The sequence below is a fragment of the Plectropomus leopardus genome, chromosome 3 (genome assembly GCF_026936395.1).
Source record: "Plectropomus leopardus strain MGB_pleo_1.0 chromosome 3, ASM2693639v1, whole genome shotgun sequence".
Taxonomy (NCBI): domain Eukaryota; kingdom Metazoa; phylum Chordata; class Actinopteri; order Perciformes; family Serranidae; genus Plectropomus; species Plectropomus leopardus.
Window position 1 is genome coordinate 14,171,146 of NC_142178.1, and position 16,355 is coordinate 14,187,500.

A 16,355-nucleotide genomic window follows, 5' to 3' on the forward strand; every position below is an offset into this window, starting at 1 on the left:
TCCTGGCTGTCTTTTTCTATGTGATTTTTTTTAGGACTTGTGGCCACGACTGCCTATTTAAGAAGAGTTAGAAGTCATTGTTCAGAGATTGTGTAAAATAACCAACAAAACAGGTTTTATAATAATAATAATAAAAATAATAATATATTAAAATAATAATAATAATAATAATAATAATAATTTAAGCATGAATTTAAGTTTTCAATGTGAAGAGACAGTGATGAACTTGTCAGGTGGCAGATGCAGGAGACTTTGACTGTATTAACCACTAATGTAGCACTAATGAGTAGGTGAAGTCTCCGGTCCTTCACATTTACAAACAGAGGGTGGCGGTAATGCGCCTAATATTCAAAATTAAGAAAGAGAAGAAGAAAAGCAACCGGAAGCGTTCAGCTGTATATTTTGTAACAACAGTCCAATGGGAAAAGACACTGCTGGAGTGATTTCATTCACTGTTTTGTGGTGATCTCTGTCTGAGGGAGCAGCATGGAGCCTCCACAGTCACAGGGAGAGGACTCAGCCGCTCCCAAAGCCCAGCTCTCTGCAGCGATGCGGGCGAAGATCGAGCGGAACCGGCAGCGGGCGTTGATGCTCCGACAAGCCCGACTGGCGAGCCGCTCTCTGTCCGCTATCGAGGGCGCAACGTCGGCCAAAGTCTCCAAGACCATCGACTCCGGTGCGGGTTTCTTCATCGAGGAGGACGAGGACGGAGAGGAGGAGCAGAGGATCAAGAGGGTTGTGCACCAGCCAGGTGTGTATGTGTGTGTTTGGTGACTTTAGTGTCTGCATGCATCATGCTTATTGACATGTGTGCTGAGTGTGTGTGTGTGTGTGTGTTTTTCTCTCCAGCTCCGGTGATCGAGCCAGACTACCTGGTGTGTGAAGACTGTCAAAAACCCTTCATGGACTCGTTCCTCAGCAACAGCTTTGACCTGCCTGTGTGTGATAAATACAGGCACACACACACACACACACACACACACACGCAAAAACTGCAGGTGTTTGATGTTTGTTTAATGGCTTTTTTGAGCATGACACAAAAACGTGCACACCAGAGGTTGCACCTGGTAGGCTAATTTCTCTTTTCACTCTTCACTATTAAGTCTCAACTCTTTGCCCTCAAGTCCCAAATTGGTTATAATAACTTTATATATATATATATATATATATATATATATATATATATATATATATATATATATATATATATATATATGAAGTGTTTTTCTGAAGTTATTATTCAGCTCTGGCCAGAATTCCTGTATAATGTGATACAGTCACATTAAAGAATATCATGCCAACAGTGTTTCTGAATTATAAAAGATAGAGTCATGGATGTCACGGTATGCTTGCCAAAAATATGAGTCTTTCATCACATTCTCAAATGTCTGCTTTGATAGATATTCAGCTTACTGTCAAAGAAAGCAGAAATATTCATATATAAGAAGCTTGAATCAGAGAATTCTGATGTTTTCTTTTACTTAAAAATCACTTGAAATTATTAATTGATATTCAGGTTAGTTTGCAATTACTTAAATAGTTGAAAAGTAACAAATTATTAGATCAGTGGTTGCAGATTTACTCAGATCATAACTTTTTTTTTTTTTTTTTACAATCACATTGACTGAAAATCAATTAAATGAAAGCCGTTCGTCCCTCAGAGACAATGACGAGAAGCATAAGCTGATCTCCAGAACGGAGGCCAAACAGCAGTACCTGCTGAAGGACTGTGACCTGGACAAGAGAGAGCCTCCGCTCAGGTTCATACTGAAGAAGAACCCTCATAACCCACGCTGGGGAGACATGAAACTCTACCTCAAACTACAGGTACTGACACTGTGTGTGTGTCTGTGTGTGTGTGTGTGTGTGTGTGTGTGTGTGTGTGTGTGTGTGTGTGTGTGTGAGCAGATGGTGTGGTTGTGGGCAAAATGTCAAAATCAGTTTTTTTCCATATATACTTTTATCAACGTTTAGCAGGAGTAATGGTTTGGTTACTCTAAAATAAGTGCAGCATGCTATAACTGCTCTAAAAAGTACATTTAACTGAAATGTAAAAAGTATTACATAGTGATGTTACAGTATACATAAATTAACATTTAAAGGGGCCCCATGGCAAATTTAAAAGTATATGAATTTTCAACCTGGAGGTGGCTGAAACGGCAGCCAGCAGCTAACGGTGCTAACTCCAACACTGTTAAATAACGGTAACAGTTCTGACAGTGTTAACCGGGGCAGAGCTGGAGGGTGGGCGCTACATTTTTCAGTCTTTTTCATTTATTTATTTATTTCTAACATGTAAAAGAAAATAGAGAAATGATTATACAAACAAGTATTTACAGACAGTGAATACATAAAGCAAAAGAAACGGTCAAACACACGATGACTTGGTTCACATATATGAAAAGGAGTGAGAAGTACAAATTTATTTAATTCCACCCCTTCTCCATAAGTCACAGAATTTTAATAAACTGCCTTATTAATTAATAGAATTACTTTATTTTTAATTTAAACTTATACTCTAATTAACTAAACATACATGCAAACACCTGCATGCCTTAGATCAAACATGAGTCCTGCAGAACCCTAAAATACTGTGAGGATGCCATCCTAATATCAGCAGGGACAGCCACATGAGCACAGCGCAAAGCGGCGACAATAAGCGAGCTAGAGGGATACGCACAAACATGTACAGCGAGACCGGTTTACCACAACAAACAGAGAAGCTCAGATTACAAAACACACAGAGGAAGCATGACCTCATTCTCTGCCCGGGACGCCATATTTCCACTGTGTCTTAACAGAGCAATAGTGGATTGCTGCAGTATTACTGCTCTGAATGTGGTATACAGAACCTTTATATACACGCACGGTTTCCAAAGCTCGTAACTGATGTAGTTTGGGAAAAATGTTTTCCTCATGAAGTTATTGACACTTTCTTTGTCTTTTTCTAGACTTTCATCTATTTTGTCCTTCTCTTTGCTATCTCCATTATAAATTTCGCAGGGATCGTCAGGGACCATGTCAGTAAAAATGAACATAAAGCATGCTTTTATTGCAGTTTAATTTTTTTTGTGACACAAAGCACACCACAGATATCACAATCCCCAAAAGAACACCAGACAAAAGAGAGAGAAAAGAAAAGAGAAGAAATAAGGATTGAATAACACCAAAAGACAGAACAAAAACAAATAGACAAGAGCACTAGTGAATGATAGACTAAAAGTAAATCAGGATTTAAGCACTGACAAAAAAAAAAAAAAGTGTTCGCACCACTGCCACAAGTCTCCACACTTTGTCCCTAGTATATGAGTGTTTAAATATTGTCCATGTGAGAGTGTCCATATAGATATCTCCTTCTGATATGCCATCGCCTCCCCTTCTGTATTCATGAAAATTCTTTGGTCAGCAGATGAGTGGGAATTGCATAGAATGTCCAAAAAGCATTGAAAGATTATATATATATATATATATATATATTATTAAGCTGCAAACAAACCAGTCAGTCAGTCATCTTTTTGATGTCATTGTGATTTAAATCAAATTTGCTTTTGAACCGTGCTCTGACAAAATAATAAAAAAATATGTTAATGAATAATTAATTGAATTGTTGTTTTAAATCAAAGCCACAAACAAATGTCAAATGCTTATTCTGTATGTGACATTGAGTCCATGTGAACTGTGTGTCTGTGTCTGTTTGGGAACGCAGGTGGTGAAGAGATGTATGGAGGTGTGGGGTTCAGAGGAGGCCCTGGAGGAGGCCAAAGAGACCAGGGAAGAGAACAAAGAGGTGCAGAAACAGAAACGCTTCAACAAGAAGGTCAAAGGTCAGTTTCCTGTTTGAGCCCAAAGTCAGTTACATTAACAGATAAAATGTAGGACGAGCGTCAGGTGGATAGCACCTGTATGCAAGGTTCCCGCCGGTCCTTAAAAAGTCTTAAAATGCGTTGAATTCATTAATATAAAAATAAGGCATTAATTGGTATTAAAATGTCAGTATCAGCATTTCAAAAGTCTTAAAAATGCTCTGGCATGGCAAGTGTTAGTTTATGTGTCTTTTTTGTTGTGATGTTGCATTGTGAACTTTCAAAATAAATGGTAACTTCTAATTATTTAAATTAAAAATCACAAAGAAATCTCCCCAACAAAAGCCAAGTATTTCCCAGTTCTAATCAGTTCTAACTTTTTCACTGGACTGGAATATTTTATGCAACAATTAACATTTGGACAAAAGTTCAAATTTTTAAAAAAAAAGGTGTTTGTTTTTATTTTGTTGATTTTTTTTCAGTTTTGGTTATTGGAAAAATGGTGACATTTAAAAAAGTCTTAAATATAACTTTCCTTAAGCTGTAGGAGTGTGTAAGTGAGGGTGTTTCATGTAGAGTGTGTTTGTGTGTCAGAGCTGCGCAGGGCGGTGAGGAGCAGCATGTGGACCAAAGACACCAGCGTTCACCAGCATCAGTACGGACCAGAGGAGGTGGTGGATCCAGAGGAGGACCTCTACAAGAAAACCTGCACCACCTGCGGACATGAACTCACCTACGAGAAGATGTAGATACACACACACACACACACACACACGCACGCACACACTGACAGGTACAGGTTCAGTCTGAGGAGAAATTTGGTGCTTCTGTGGGGAACCACGCCTCTCAAAAACCTTTCAGCTGTATTCTTTTTATGTCTGTTTTTCTACGGGTATTTGTTAACAAAACACTCCATCTCGATCACGAACAAGGGGCCAAAATCAGTCCTGTGGGACACACACAGGCTGTTATTGGTCCGTATTAATTTCTATTTAAAACAACAGTTACTGACCTCAGCTTGAACTTGGTATATTTTTAGCAGATTGTCTTTCCAGTCCGCTGCCTCATGCTGCACTTCCTGTTTTTTGTCATGCATAGAGATTCCCTCTAGCAGTGGGCAAATAAAGGAAGGCACGATACTGAAACTTGAATATACCGTCTTGCGTAAAAAAAAAAAAAGAATTGTAGTTGCTGCTTTATGACTGAAACCAGAATGACCAGCGAGAATAAAAACTGCTTCCATGGACAAAAACGTGAATTTAACTACACTCCCTCTCAGCTTTGTGGCAACAGGTCAAATTTGTTATTGTTGCTTAATGCAGATGCATTCTGGTGATAGATTTAAAACATTTTGTTATTGGGGATGTCCTCCTTGCTCAATTTCCTCTCACTGTTCACTTCATGACATCACTTTCCAATTATAATTGAAGACATTGGTCTTTCACCTATTCTTGGACAAAGATGCACTTGTGCGTAGACCTCAGTCCGCTCTGAAGTTGCTGGAAAATTATTCAGACGAGATATCTGCTGAGAAATACTTCTGTGGACTCATGTTTCATACTTCAGCATCAGCTGTAAAGAGACAGGCTGTCACCATCCAGATACTACCAAACACTGCATAAAATACTGGACTTGGCCACTTTGACGTCACCCATTGGTTTGTGGACTACCGTTGTGAAGCCTCAAGTTTGGCATTTTGGCCATTACCATCTTGCGTTTTTTTTTTTTTGTTTTTTTTTTTGGAGACACAAAGGACTGTATTTGGACGAGAGGCTGGAGCAGTGGAGGAGTGAGATCTGTGTGAGAGCCAGAGGACACTATGCACGCCTGATTTGTCATTCACAAGGAAGCCAAGCATCAAAGCAAACCTTCATGCATCGCCCGTTTCATTCTAAATGGGGCTATAATTTACAAAATGAACATCATGCTGTACTGAAGAAGACTTAAAACTGGTGATTTAGACCATAAAACTCATGAGTAAAATGTTTACTGAAGCAATAAGTTAAGTGACAAGTGAGATAATCCTCTCATTGACGTCTGTACAGCTGGAGCTCTTGTTTTTTGGACTTCTGGTGGAGTCGCCCCCTGCTGGCCTTTAGATAGAATGCAGGTTTACGCACCTCTGCATTGACTTTACTTATCAAACCCAGAGATGACCAATAAATTACTTCTAATACTACAGTGACATTAAAAATGTGAAAATTGCGTTTATGTCTTTGTAAAAGATTTTTTTATGTTATGTAGAAGTTGTTATGAAACATTCAGTCATTTTTTTATTTAGCTTTATTTCACTTTTATTCAGACATTTCCATTAAAATTATTGAGATTAATTTGTTCGTATTTTCAACTTTTGAGACTTACTAGGAAGTCTTAACATTCTTAAAACAGTCCAGGCCACGTTTGCATCTGTTTTTTTTTTTTTTTTCTTTGTTTGTTTGTGTTTTTGCACAAGCTGCAGTCATGTCTCTGTCCTAGTAATATGGAGAAAGTCAAATATGACTTCTTTTTTTTTTACCAATTACCTGGATATCAGTATTGCTACAGCATTATAGGGTTGACTATTAGTGCTTTTACATAATAAATAAACAATGAGATTTCTGATAAATAATTATCATCATCATGTGAATATAATGGGTAAAGGCAAATAATAGAACATCTAGAAAAGTCTGGTGAGTCCAGAAAATCACATCACTGTGCTGAAATGCAGCCTTTAAATCCAGGGAAAAAAACACAAGACCTACAATATCCAAAATCTAAAGCTCATCAGGAAATCATTCAGATAGATATAATATTGTGATATATTGCCCTGACCAACACTTTCCCAATTGTAATCTTATTCATGGTGTGAGTCCGGGGACCAATTCAGCTGCAGGGACATCAGGGGTCTAGGGACATTAACGTTAGTTGAGCCGTGCTCTGCTGGGGAACGGCTATTTGTAATGTTAATTTTTGTTTATGGTTACATTTACTGAGCAGTATTTTGTAAGTGGTATTTTGTTGTTCCTGAAGTGGTTAGCATTTATAGATTTTATCAATACATTGATAATATATTTATATATAATCAGACTCAAGTTTTTATGGTCTTTTAAGCTTGCTTTTTTTGGACAATATTCCATAGTTAATTTCTTTATGTATCTTACTGTTAAGGACACTTTTTCTAAATTAAATGTAGGATTGTGTTTGTTTCTCGAATTTAATAGAATTTTCATTAAAAATTGCAACTTCCTTCCTCACTGTTTTATAAGTAGGAGAAGTCCTTGAAGTGCTACAACTGCAGTGAACAGCTGGGCTAACTCCACCTTCTGTGGAAGATCATATTATACTACCTTAAGCTCCAGAACAGCAACTTACTGGAAATTATGTGGTGAGAACATTTTGCTTCCAAAGTCAAGAATGAACACTCAATTAAAAAAAATAATAATTTTAATAAATCCAATACAGTAAATAAAAATATAGCTAAGAGGAGGGTTCGGATGCGATTAAAATCATTAGTCTGATGTATTAAAACAATACAGTGTTATAATTAAACACTCCTGCTTTTAAAATGCTCTACAGCCTGACAGTTGAGGCTGCTGTAAACTCCAGCAGTCTCCAGCTTGTAGAAAACATCACACTGTAAATCGTTCCCTCCTGACAAGTCCACAGAGACAATATTAAACATCTCATACGGAGGTATCAGTACTTCGTCCTCGTCTGAGTCAAACTCCGAATAAGACTTGAGGTAGGCGCCGTAGCACGTGTAGATCTCAAAGCAGGTTCTCCTTCCAAACTGACGCAGGCCCTTGTTGAGGGAGCTGGAGGCGAAGGAGCCGAAGCGGATGGTTTGACCAGATTCGCCGCTGAAGAGCAGTTTGCTTCTGCGGTAGGTGGTGTAGCAGCTTCTTTGGTTGAGTTTGAGGAGCCGGATGGCGTCAGACAGCAAGAAGTGGAGGGCATGGAATCCAAACGATGTCTTGTAGAAAGCTTTCTCACTGCGGACTGCGCGGTTCAGGTCGTCATATGACCCTGCTGTGTAGGTGCACAGAGCCCTGAAGTGATTCCAGGACAGCGGGTCATAGATGTCCTTATTCTTCATGGCTTTGAGGGCGCAGAGTTTAGTGTACGTGGTGTGGAGACCTTCCCTGGTGCTCCTGGGGAGGTAGTAACGCTTCACTTTGATCAGCATCTTTTGGGAGCAGCCGTAGTACATGTCATCGACAGAGTCCGGAGACAAGCTCAGAGGGATTCTGAGGAGACGTGACAGGCTGCGTGCTGAGGTAGTCGAGGACTTCAGTGTGGCATTTGTGGAGGCGTTGTGAACATTTACAGGTTCTGCAGAAGCTAAAGATGGTTTCACTGTAGCGTCCTGTGGAGACGATGTCACAAAATCCACCTTTTGGACATCAGAGCTTTTCAAAAGAGGATTTTCAGCATCCTGTTCTGGCAACTGTAGAAACATAAAACACGTAGTTTTATAAAGATAATGGATTTTACACAATAATAACACTAACCATGTGAGTTTAAACAGTTTTAATTAAATCAGTAATGTAAGTGTTTTCAAAACACTCAAGGTCACCTTACAAGGCTGAGTAAATAAAATACAGTGTGACAACAGATCAATTAAATTAGGGGGACAAATTTACAGTGTATAAAATCATTATGCACAAAGGTTTAGTGTGGCCAGATCAAGCTGAATAAGGATCAAACGGAATAAGTTTAAAAATGGGGTGTGTTGTTAAGGATGTCATAAAGGTACAGAGGAGCGAAGTTTTGGATAGCCTTAAAGGTGAGGATCAATGTCTCATAATTAATGCAGTATTTGAGCCAATGAAGATGGGGGTGTTGTGATTAATGGAGGGGGTTTTGCTGATGATGCAAGCGACAGAGTTCTTGGCCGGCTGAAGTTTACGGAGGGATGTGAGAGGTAGACCAAAAAGAAGGGAGTTACAATAATCATAATGTTCTTTACTTAACTATTCAGGATACAAAAATATTATTTTACAAGATGGTGAAACATTATAGCATCAGTAGATATTAGTGGCATGTTACTGTATGTATGTGTTATCTTACCATATTTGCAGAGAGAGGTCTTATCCTTACACAGAGGAAGCAGAGGGCGATAAACATTAACACACTGTCTTTCAACATTATTGAAGATACCTAAAGAACAAAAAAAAAGTATGCATTTACTCCTCCTGTCTTACACAGTATATAAACCACAGGGCCTTCTTTAATCGAACAGTAATCCATTAGTCAGAATAAATATCTATTAGCGCCGGAGACATTTTGATGTCTCTGTGCTGGCAATAGAATCGACCAGAGACATTATGTTTTCTGGTTATCCATCCCTATCCTGTGAGAGTGATGTCTCAAGAGCACCTTGAGGGACACAAATGTCCACTTGGACTCAAAAAAGAACAGATTCGATTTTGATAGTTAAAGATCTAAGGTCACTGTGACCTCGAAAAAAATAACAGGTTTTTGGCCATAACTTAAGAATTAACTCTATACACTAATTCTGAAAAAAAAAAAAAATTTAATATTATTATTATTATTTTTCATAACTCTGGATCAGAAAGGGAGTGATTTGTTCAGACACTGAATTGGTGACACTAATCTTGGGGGTTCATCTCGAAACTGACTGCATAGATCTGAGCTGCCGGTTTGAATGTGTGTGAAGCATCAGTGTTTTAGAAATTGTAGCTTCTTTGCAGCAGCATCCATATTTGAAGTATTGTGTACTGTTATGGCTGTATTTTTAAAATACCTTTCTAATCATTTTTTAAATTACTTTCAGTATCTCCCAAAAATCAAGGCTACATTTTAACTTATGTCATGTGGCAATTGTAATATCTACTCATGACATATTCATAATGCAGGAAATACAAACCAAACAGTTTGAAAAAGAATCATTTCATTTGATCTTACCAGGTGATGATGCAGATGGTGCTGTGACCGTCTGAGTCAATGAGCTCCTAAATCTGTATGATGCCAGTCATCTTTTCTTATACTGTGTCAGATCAGGGGCGGGGTCAGCCAACACATCTACTCATGTATTTACCAAGAATTTTCCCAGATATTTTTAGATCAGCTCCAAAAGATGAAAGTTGCAAGGTTAATGGGTCAGCTCACCCAAATTACAAACTTACTTCACATTGGATTCTCCCATGTAGTTAGTTTTGGTTTTACTTACAAAGGTCTTGAAATGTGAGAAAATGCAGAAATAACTTACACTGCAGAAATGCCAGAATGAAAACTGCTGACTACACAATTTTTATAATTACATATCAATGTATTTTTTGAGTGCAGCAAACTATTATCCTCCATTGTATCAAAGTGAAGGCAGAATTATCAGATAATGTTGAATTAAAAAAACTATCTGCATGGATAGATGCTACTAGAACTTCATATTAACGAGAGACATTGGAGAAAACCTTTAAATTGTGAAATCAAACCTGTTAGACAAAACCAAAGTCTCTACAGAAAAATACTTATTCAATTTTGGGTCAATTTTTGAATCCAGCACTGGGTCAATCTGGTGCACAGCCAGTAACATTTACTCAGGAGCATAACTACCAGGTCACCAACCAGTTTTTTTTTTATTTTTTTTAAAACCAGTTTAGCATATTCTATATTATTTCCATTAGGTAATTCAGCCATACCAATAGGGTCATTTGTACCAATTAACTCATTTACATTTCTGTTCGATCATAAATTGACATTTGTTGGGTTGTTTACCTAATAATTTATTTACCTTATTTTCTTAAACCAAAACAGCTGTGTATTTAAATTTTCCCCTTTATATTCTGTCATCAGTTAAACCAAATATTCATTGTCCGTAACAGCTTGTCCTTGTAAGGGTCGCGGTGTGGGGGGCTGGATCTTATTCCAGCTGTCATTGGGCGAATGCAGGGAACACCAGGAATAGGTTGCTGGACTATTTGCAGGGCTAATGTGTATACTATCATTTTTTCAAGCATAAAGTCATTCCCATTGCTTCTGAATGGAAAAGTTAAGTTTGCATTTTTATCTACAAGGAAGTCAAAACTGAAACTTAGTAAAAGTCACCACTCTGGTGAAATACATGTTTAACCACCAAGTGAGAGTATTTTCTTTGGGAAGTACCTTGCACTTGCACAGCTGCTTTCTTAGTCATTGCTCAGTTAAAAAAAATAAAATAAATAAATAAATAAATAAATAAATAATAGGTCAGCAAATTCAATTTATCACTCAAATAGTTGATTGACTTTTGAAAATACACTTCAGTGGAATTATCTTTCATGGTAGTGGACCATCAAGTATTATTTTGGCTACACAAAAAGTAATTATGAAGCACTATAAAAGTTTAGATTCTTTAACACATCTTCTGGAACTTTTCAAAACCATAGATCACATTGTAACCTTTTGACTCAATTTAAATTTTGTCTACATTTAACATTTAGATGCAAATATACTTCCACTAACAGTAAATGTTTACAACCTTTATTTTCTTTCAATGTGAATGATCAAAAAACACAAATACATACAATACATACAAATATTTAAGTTTAAAATTCAAAGGTTCTCTGAACATCAGGGGCCTTAAATACAAAAGCATCATCAGTACTGTCAACTTTGACTCCCACGACCTCATCCTAGGAGAGAAAAGAAGTTGTCAGATTTTGAAGCTGCAAATACACAGACATCATGTTGGAACCCTTCTAAGTGTTAGAAGTACTCCTTGATTTCAGATATGGAATAAACCTATTGTTAAGTTTTCCATGAGTCTGAAGAAAAAAAAGTACCTAAATGTCGTCAAATCTCGATGTACTCTAAATATTATGTAGGAAATTAGTCTTCATTCTGCTACTTACGTCACCAAAGTACCTCTCGATGAGGTTATGAGCAGCCTGGTACACCATGTGGTTGTCATGGTTTTGCAGCATCTCAATGCGGTCCAGTCCTCCCAGCTCTTCAACCAGCAGGCTGAGTTTCTCCGTCTCACCGAGTTTCTCTGCTGCCTGAATAGCCACGTACAGTTACCTAAATCATCTGACCATTTCAAGTTTGAAACTAATCAAGTGCAAAAAAAAAAAAAAGAAAAAAAAGAAAAAAAAGCCCCCCCCCCCCCCCCCCACTCACCATGAACATGTTGTTGATGGCATCCAGTATGACCAGGATGACTTTAGCATCTTTGACCTGCAACAGGTTGATGATGGCCTCCAGGGCCCCGCTCTGCACCAGATGGACCACCTGCTCCACAGTGCCGCCACTGGTAAAGTTTGTCACCGCCCACACTGCCTCCCTTTGAGTTTTGAAGTCTCCCTGATAAAAAATACAATCAGCTTTTTCCTCACAGAACATTTGTTGCTGTCCAGTGAAAACTGTGAAGATGTTCCTGCTAGCTACTGCATTAAGAGACTGCAAACAAATGGACTGAAAAGTTGTGAAAAGATGTATACATGTCTGGACAGAAAAAGTCATGCCTGATCTACTCACATTTCTGAGCTGCTCCACCAGAGGAGGGAGCAGGCCGCAGGTGATGAGTTGTTGGATTTGCTTGCAGGGTCCTGCAGCAATGTTGGATAATGCCCACGCTGCCTCTTTCTGTATACTGGGCTTCGGGTGCCTCATCAGTTGAGGCAGGGCTTGCAGAACTCCGGCATCGACCGCCACCTGGGTTTGCAGGTCTGAGCCACTCACTATGTTCCCGATTGAGCGGAGAGCCGGGGTCTGGAGATCACACAAGCAACTGATTATGTCAGGTAGTGACAGGACAGTGAATAAGACCAACTTGAAAACAAGCTTTGAGGAAAATCCTACAAGTAGCCATGCTTTTAAGGAAAGAGAAAGTCTAAAGTACTTATTTAACAATTATGAACATGGAGTCCAACTAAAGTAGCGATCTGGTCTTAGTGTCTCACATGCAGGAATGTTGGATCTTTAACACCCATACATGTGGCACCTTTTCAAGTCCAGAATGTTGGAAAACGTTTAGTTCATTAAAGAAGGCTGAATGATCAAAAAAAAAAAATTACCACGACACTGAGCTCTTCATGACTCAAGAGCTCTACCAGTCGAGGGACGATGCCAGTTTTAACCACAACATCGATGCGGTCATTGTCACCGTCTGAGAGGTAGGAGATGGCCCAGCATGCATCAGACAAGATGTCCTTATCACTGAGATGGAGCAACTGGATCAGAGATGGAAGCACCTGAAGATGCAACAGTTATAGCACAGTCATCCTGCTGGTGTCACAGCATCTCTCTGGTAGGGTAATGAATCTTTGGCATTGGGTGCTAGATACAACCTGTGAGGCTGTTTGTTGCAGAGCTGTGATTTCTCTTACCTGCAGCACCGCAGACAAGGGCGGAAACGGGTTCTTATTTCGACACAGGTTGGACAGTGTCCATGTCAGGTTACGCAGGTAGCCAATCTGGAGTTATGAAAGCATTATGACCAACAGGACTTAGCAGCAAAAAAACTGAGACTTGGGAAGTGGGATGTGTGTGGGGGAAATTGCCTTTTGTTCTACTACGTCAAAGTTTACACTTTAAAAAAAAAAAAAAATTACAGTGCCATGTAAATTGGAGTACTAAACTTTACCATAGTAGGCCTGTCTGAGGAGTAAATATAGTCCATTAGATACAGCTTCACATAAAGTCTGACTTACTGGTGTGTCTGGGGAGATGCGGGCAAGTAAGGCTGGGATAACATTGCAGTCAATCAGGATGTCTCGATAAGCTGCGCCGTCACCTGTTAAGGAAGTTGGGTTTGTGATGTTGGTGCAACAAACCACAGTGTAAAGTGAAATAAGTGTAGATCCTGCATTCCACAATTTAGCGTTCAAAACTAAGCCCTTTACTTACAGTGCAAAACAAACAGCCATATTAACATTTGACATGAGTGTGAGTTACTTCAAAGCTTAGTTAAAGTCCAAGTTAGTGGTCCATCAGGTGTACAACCACTTAGTTTTGTCCTTATGTAAACAGTCATATCTACCATCCTTATTTTATCAGTTGTATCAGTTTAAACTCAAATCCAGACATGAGAATATACAATAAATTTAACATCTTACCTGCTATGTTTCCAAGAGCCCAGACAGCCTGCTCACTGATGTGCAACATTGGTGAAGCCAGCAAAGCGATGAATGCTGGTACAGCCCCGTGCTCCACCACCTGAGACACAAATACACTGTTTTGTCATCTTTTAAACCACCAAAGAAAAATCTGTATACCTTCAGTGATGAAGTTCATTTAGATAAAAGTTTGTTTTTGAGGCACAACACTTATAGGATTCATCATCTTCTGTTCCAGATACACAGCATCAGTCATGTCAAACATTAGACTCGCCCTGCCTGTGCTTCACAGAGCTCACACCTGTTGAGTGTGCCAAGATGTTCCAGAGGCGATGTTTGTAAGAGCCCAAGCTGCTTCAAACTGCAGAGTCGGCTCATCATCCATAGACAGGAAGGACACAAAGCGGCACAGCAGGCCCGCATCTATGATCTCCTTCAGAGGAGGGTTACGCTCCTGAGACAGCAGCTTCCTGAGAGGAGGGTGAACGAAATAATTTTTTCCAAAATCAATTAGTTTTCATGGTGAAACACTGGAGAGATTTGCAAATAGCACAATAAGTCTATGTAACAGTGTTAGAAAAGGCCATCATACAATTTTCCAGTATTCCCATGTGATCCTAAATTTGCTGATATTTTTCAGTAATCTGTTATTTTGACACTAAATGCAACCACAACCATTATCTAATGCTACAAATTATTGTTTTTAATGGCTCACCTGGCTGCCTGACAGCCTCGGGCCTGTGCCTCTTTGCAGTCGGAGTTGACGTCTTTAATGATTTCCTCCATGGGTAAAGCGGCCACCTTTAATGACATATACACCGTTAGAGGCTCCATTAGTTTGAGCGAGCTCGTTAAAGGTTTCTTTGACTGACCATCTCGTTGGAGATGTAGGTAGGGGAGAGGGCCTCCTCGTCCGGGAGAGATGACAGTGTGATGTTTCTTCTCTTCAGGAAACTTTCATCCTTGTGAGCTTTGCGCAGCTCCACGCACACCGTGATCCTTTTCTCTCGGAGTTTCTGCAAGAGGTTAAGATGCAGTGTCGGTGAAAAATATCAATACGTGCGAGGCTGAAAAGTAATCGTCAACTTACTGCCGGATCTTTGCCCTTGTTCTTGAATTTGGAGATCCGCTCCACAACAACGTTCTTGGTCGGCATAGTGGACTTTTACGCACGGTGGACGCGTGCACTCGGTTTGATTTAGATGAAAACTTAGTGTAACCTTCCGCAGGGAGGTTATAAGAGGCTGAGCTGCCTCAGGTGAATCTGATTAGCTTTAATTGATGTAACGCGCCTTTTGATTTATTCACGTGCAGCTCTGCCTGTAACGTTTCCCTCCAGCGGCAGTGAGGCGCGGCAAAGGTCTGTTAACTGCTTTCTTTGCATTATATGTGTAACAGCGATTTTGTTTTCAATATATTTTCTTAATTACTCGTCGTACCGTGCAGTCTGCCGAGCTATAATCTTTGTTTAACAGGGACTCCGGGACGCCAGGGGGTTCCTAAAAGTTACTGCAGTGGGGCATCCGAATTATTTTGAAAGTTTTAGTCATCTTTTCAAAAATTAAAATATGTCTGAAAAAACGCATTCACAAAAATTCACCATATTTTGCTTTCTGCAGTCACTCATCTTAAATTGTGGAGTTTGCTCCATTATCTGCAAAGCAGATACACGTCATACTGCATCCTGAGGCTGTTATGTTATACTTTATATGTAGCAGAGGGTCCCTGCTCTTTCTTTCTTTCAGCTAAGGCAGAGGTGTCCAAACTTTTTTGTTTAAATGGGGGCCAGATTAGATAATATGAAACTACCTGGGGGCCACCTGCTTCTCGCATCATGTTGAAAAATGTTTTCAAAAAATCCCATAATGATACAAACAACAGTTTAATTTTCAGTGAATAAGAATTCACTGTCAACAACACTTCTTTGCTGTAGGGCGCTGTGTTGGCAAGAATCTGGAGATACAGTACAAACCACAACACAGTTTAGGAGACAATCATTCCAGATATATTGCAATTCTGTAAGCAAGGTGATGTTTGAGTGTGTGTGTTTAAGTAAAGATATGAGTTACTTGAGTATTTCCATTTCCCTCTGATATATACCTCTACTTGTATATATTTTACATTTACACCACAACAGGTATAACAGGTCCTTTATATGTTATACTTGAAGTATATCTTAAAGCTAATACGTTTGCATTTTTACCTAAGTAACATTTTGAATGCAGGGCTTTTATTTGTAACAGTGTTTCTACTCTGGGGTATTACTATTTTTACTTCAGTACATATCCTAATTTCAAGTCATACAAGATTTTTAAGAGCACAACTAGTAGATGATAATAATAATAATAATAATAATAATAATAATAATAATAATAATAATAATAATAATAATGATAATGATAATAATATCCAAATCTAAAAAGCCTACATAAAAATAACTGAATACAAAGAATTAAGTGAAAATGTTAGATATGTTACAATAAGCCTTGAAATTCCAGTGTGATTATTCTTGTGG

The 16,355-nt window shown here is 38.8% G+C and overlaps 3 protein-coding genes across 3 annotated transcripts; 1 reads left to right on the plus strand and 2 right to left on the minus strand.

Annotated features, from left to right (window-relative positions):
• The first annotated feature begins 372 nt into the window (after positions 1 to 372).
• xpa (xeroderma pigmentosum, complementation group A) lies at positions 373 to 6,008 on the plus strand. The gene is made up of 5 exons (XM_042485524.2): positions 373 to 751; positions 850 to 955; positions 1,662 to 1,827; positions 3,707 to 3,824; positions 4,398 to 6,008. Exons 1-5 carry the CDS (start codon positions 487 to 489, stop codon positions 4,550 to 4,552), a joined length of 810 nt encoding a protein of 269 aa, XP_042341458.2. The 5' UTR covers positions 373 to 486; the 3' UTR covers positions 4,553 to 6,008.
• Positions 6,009 to 7,210: 1,202 nt separating this feature from the next.
• On the minus strand, positions 7,211 to 9,771 carry LOC121942636 (ecto-ADP-ribosyltransferase 4-like). The gene is made up of 3 exons (XM_042485898.2): positions 9,711 to 9,771; positions 8,853 to 8,942; positions 7,211 to 8,229 (listed from the first exon to the last, which is right to left on the minus strand). The coding sequence occupies exons 2-3, from the start codon at positions 8,928 to 8,930 to the stop codon at positions 7,327 to 7,329; spliced, it is 981 nt and encodes a 326-aa protein (XP_042341832.2). The 5' UTR covers positions 8,931 to 8,942; positions 9,711 to 9,771; the 3' UTR covers positions 7,211 to 7,326.
• A 1,477-nt stretch (positions 9,772 to 11,248) lies between these two features.
• Positions 11,249 to 15,091, minus strand: kpna7 (karyopherin alpha 7 (importin alpha 8)). Its single transcript, XM_042485116.2, has 12 exons — positions 14,931 to 15,091; positions 14,713 to 14,856; positions 14,556 to 14,641; positions 14,142 to 14,310; positions 13,841 to 13,940; positions 13,436 to 13,518; positions 13,112 to 13,198; positions 12,800 to 12,976; positions 12,261 to 12,494; positions 11,904 to 12,086; positions 11,636 to 11,782; positions 11,249 to 11,416 (listed from the first exon to the last, which is right to left on the minus strand). Exons 1-12 carry the CDS (start codon positions 14,994 to 14,996, stop codon positions 11,330 to 11,332), a joined length of 1,563 nt encoding a protein of 520 aa, XP_042341050.1. The 5' UTR covers positions 14,997 to 15,091; the 3' UTR covers positions 11,249 to 11,329.
• Positions 15,092 to 16,355: the final 1,264 nt, after the last annotated feature.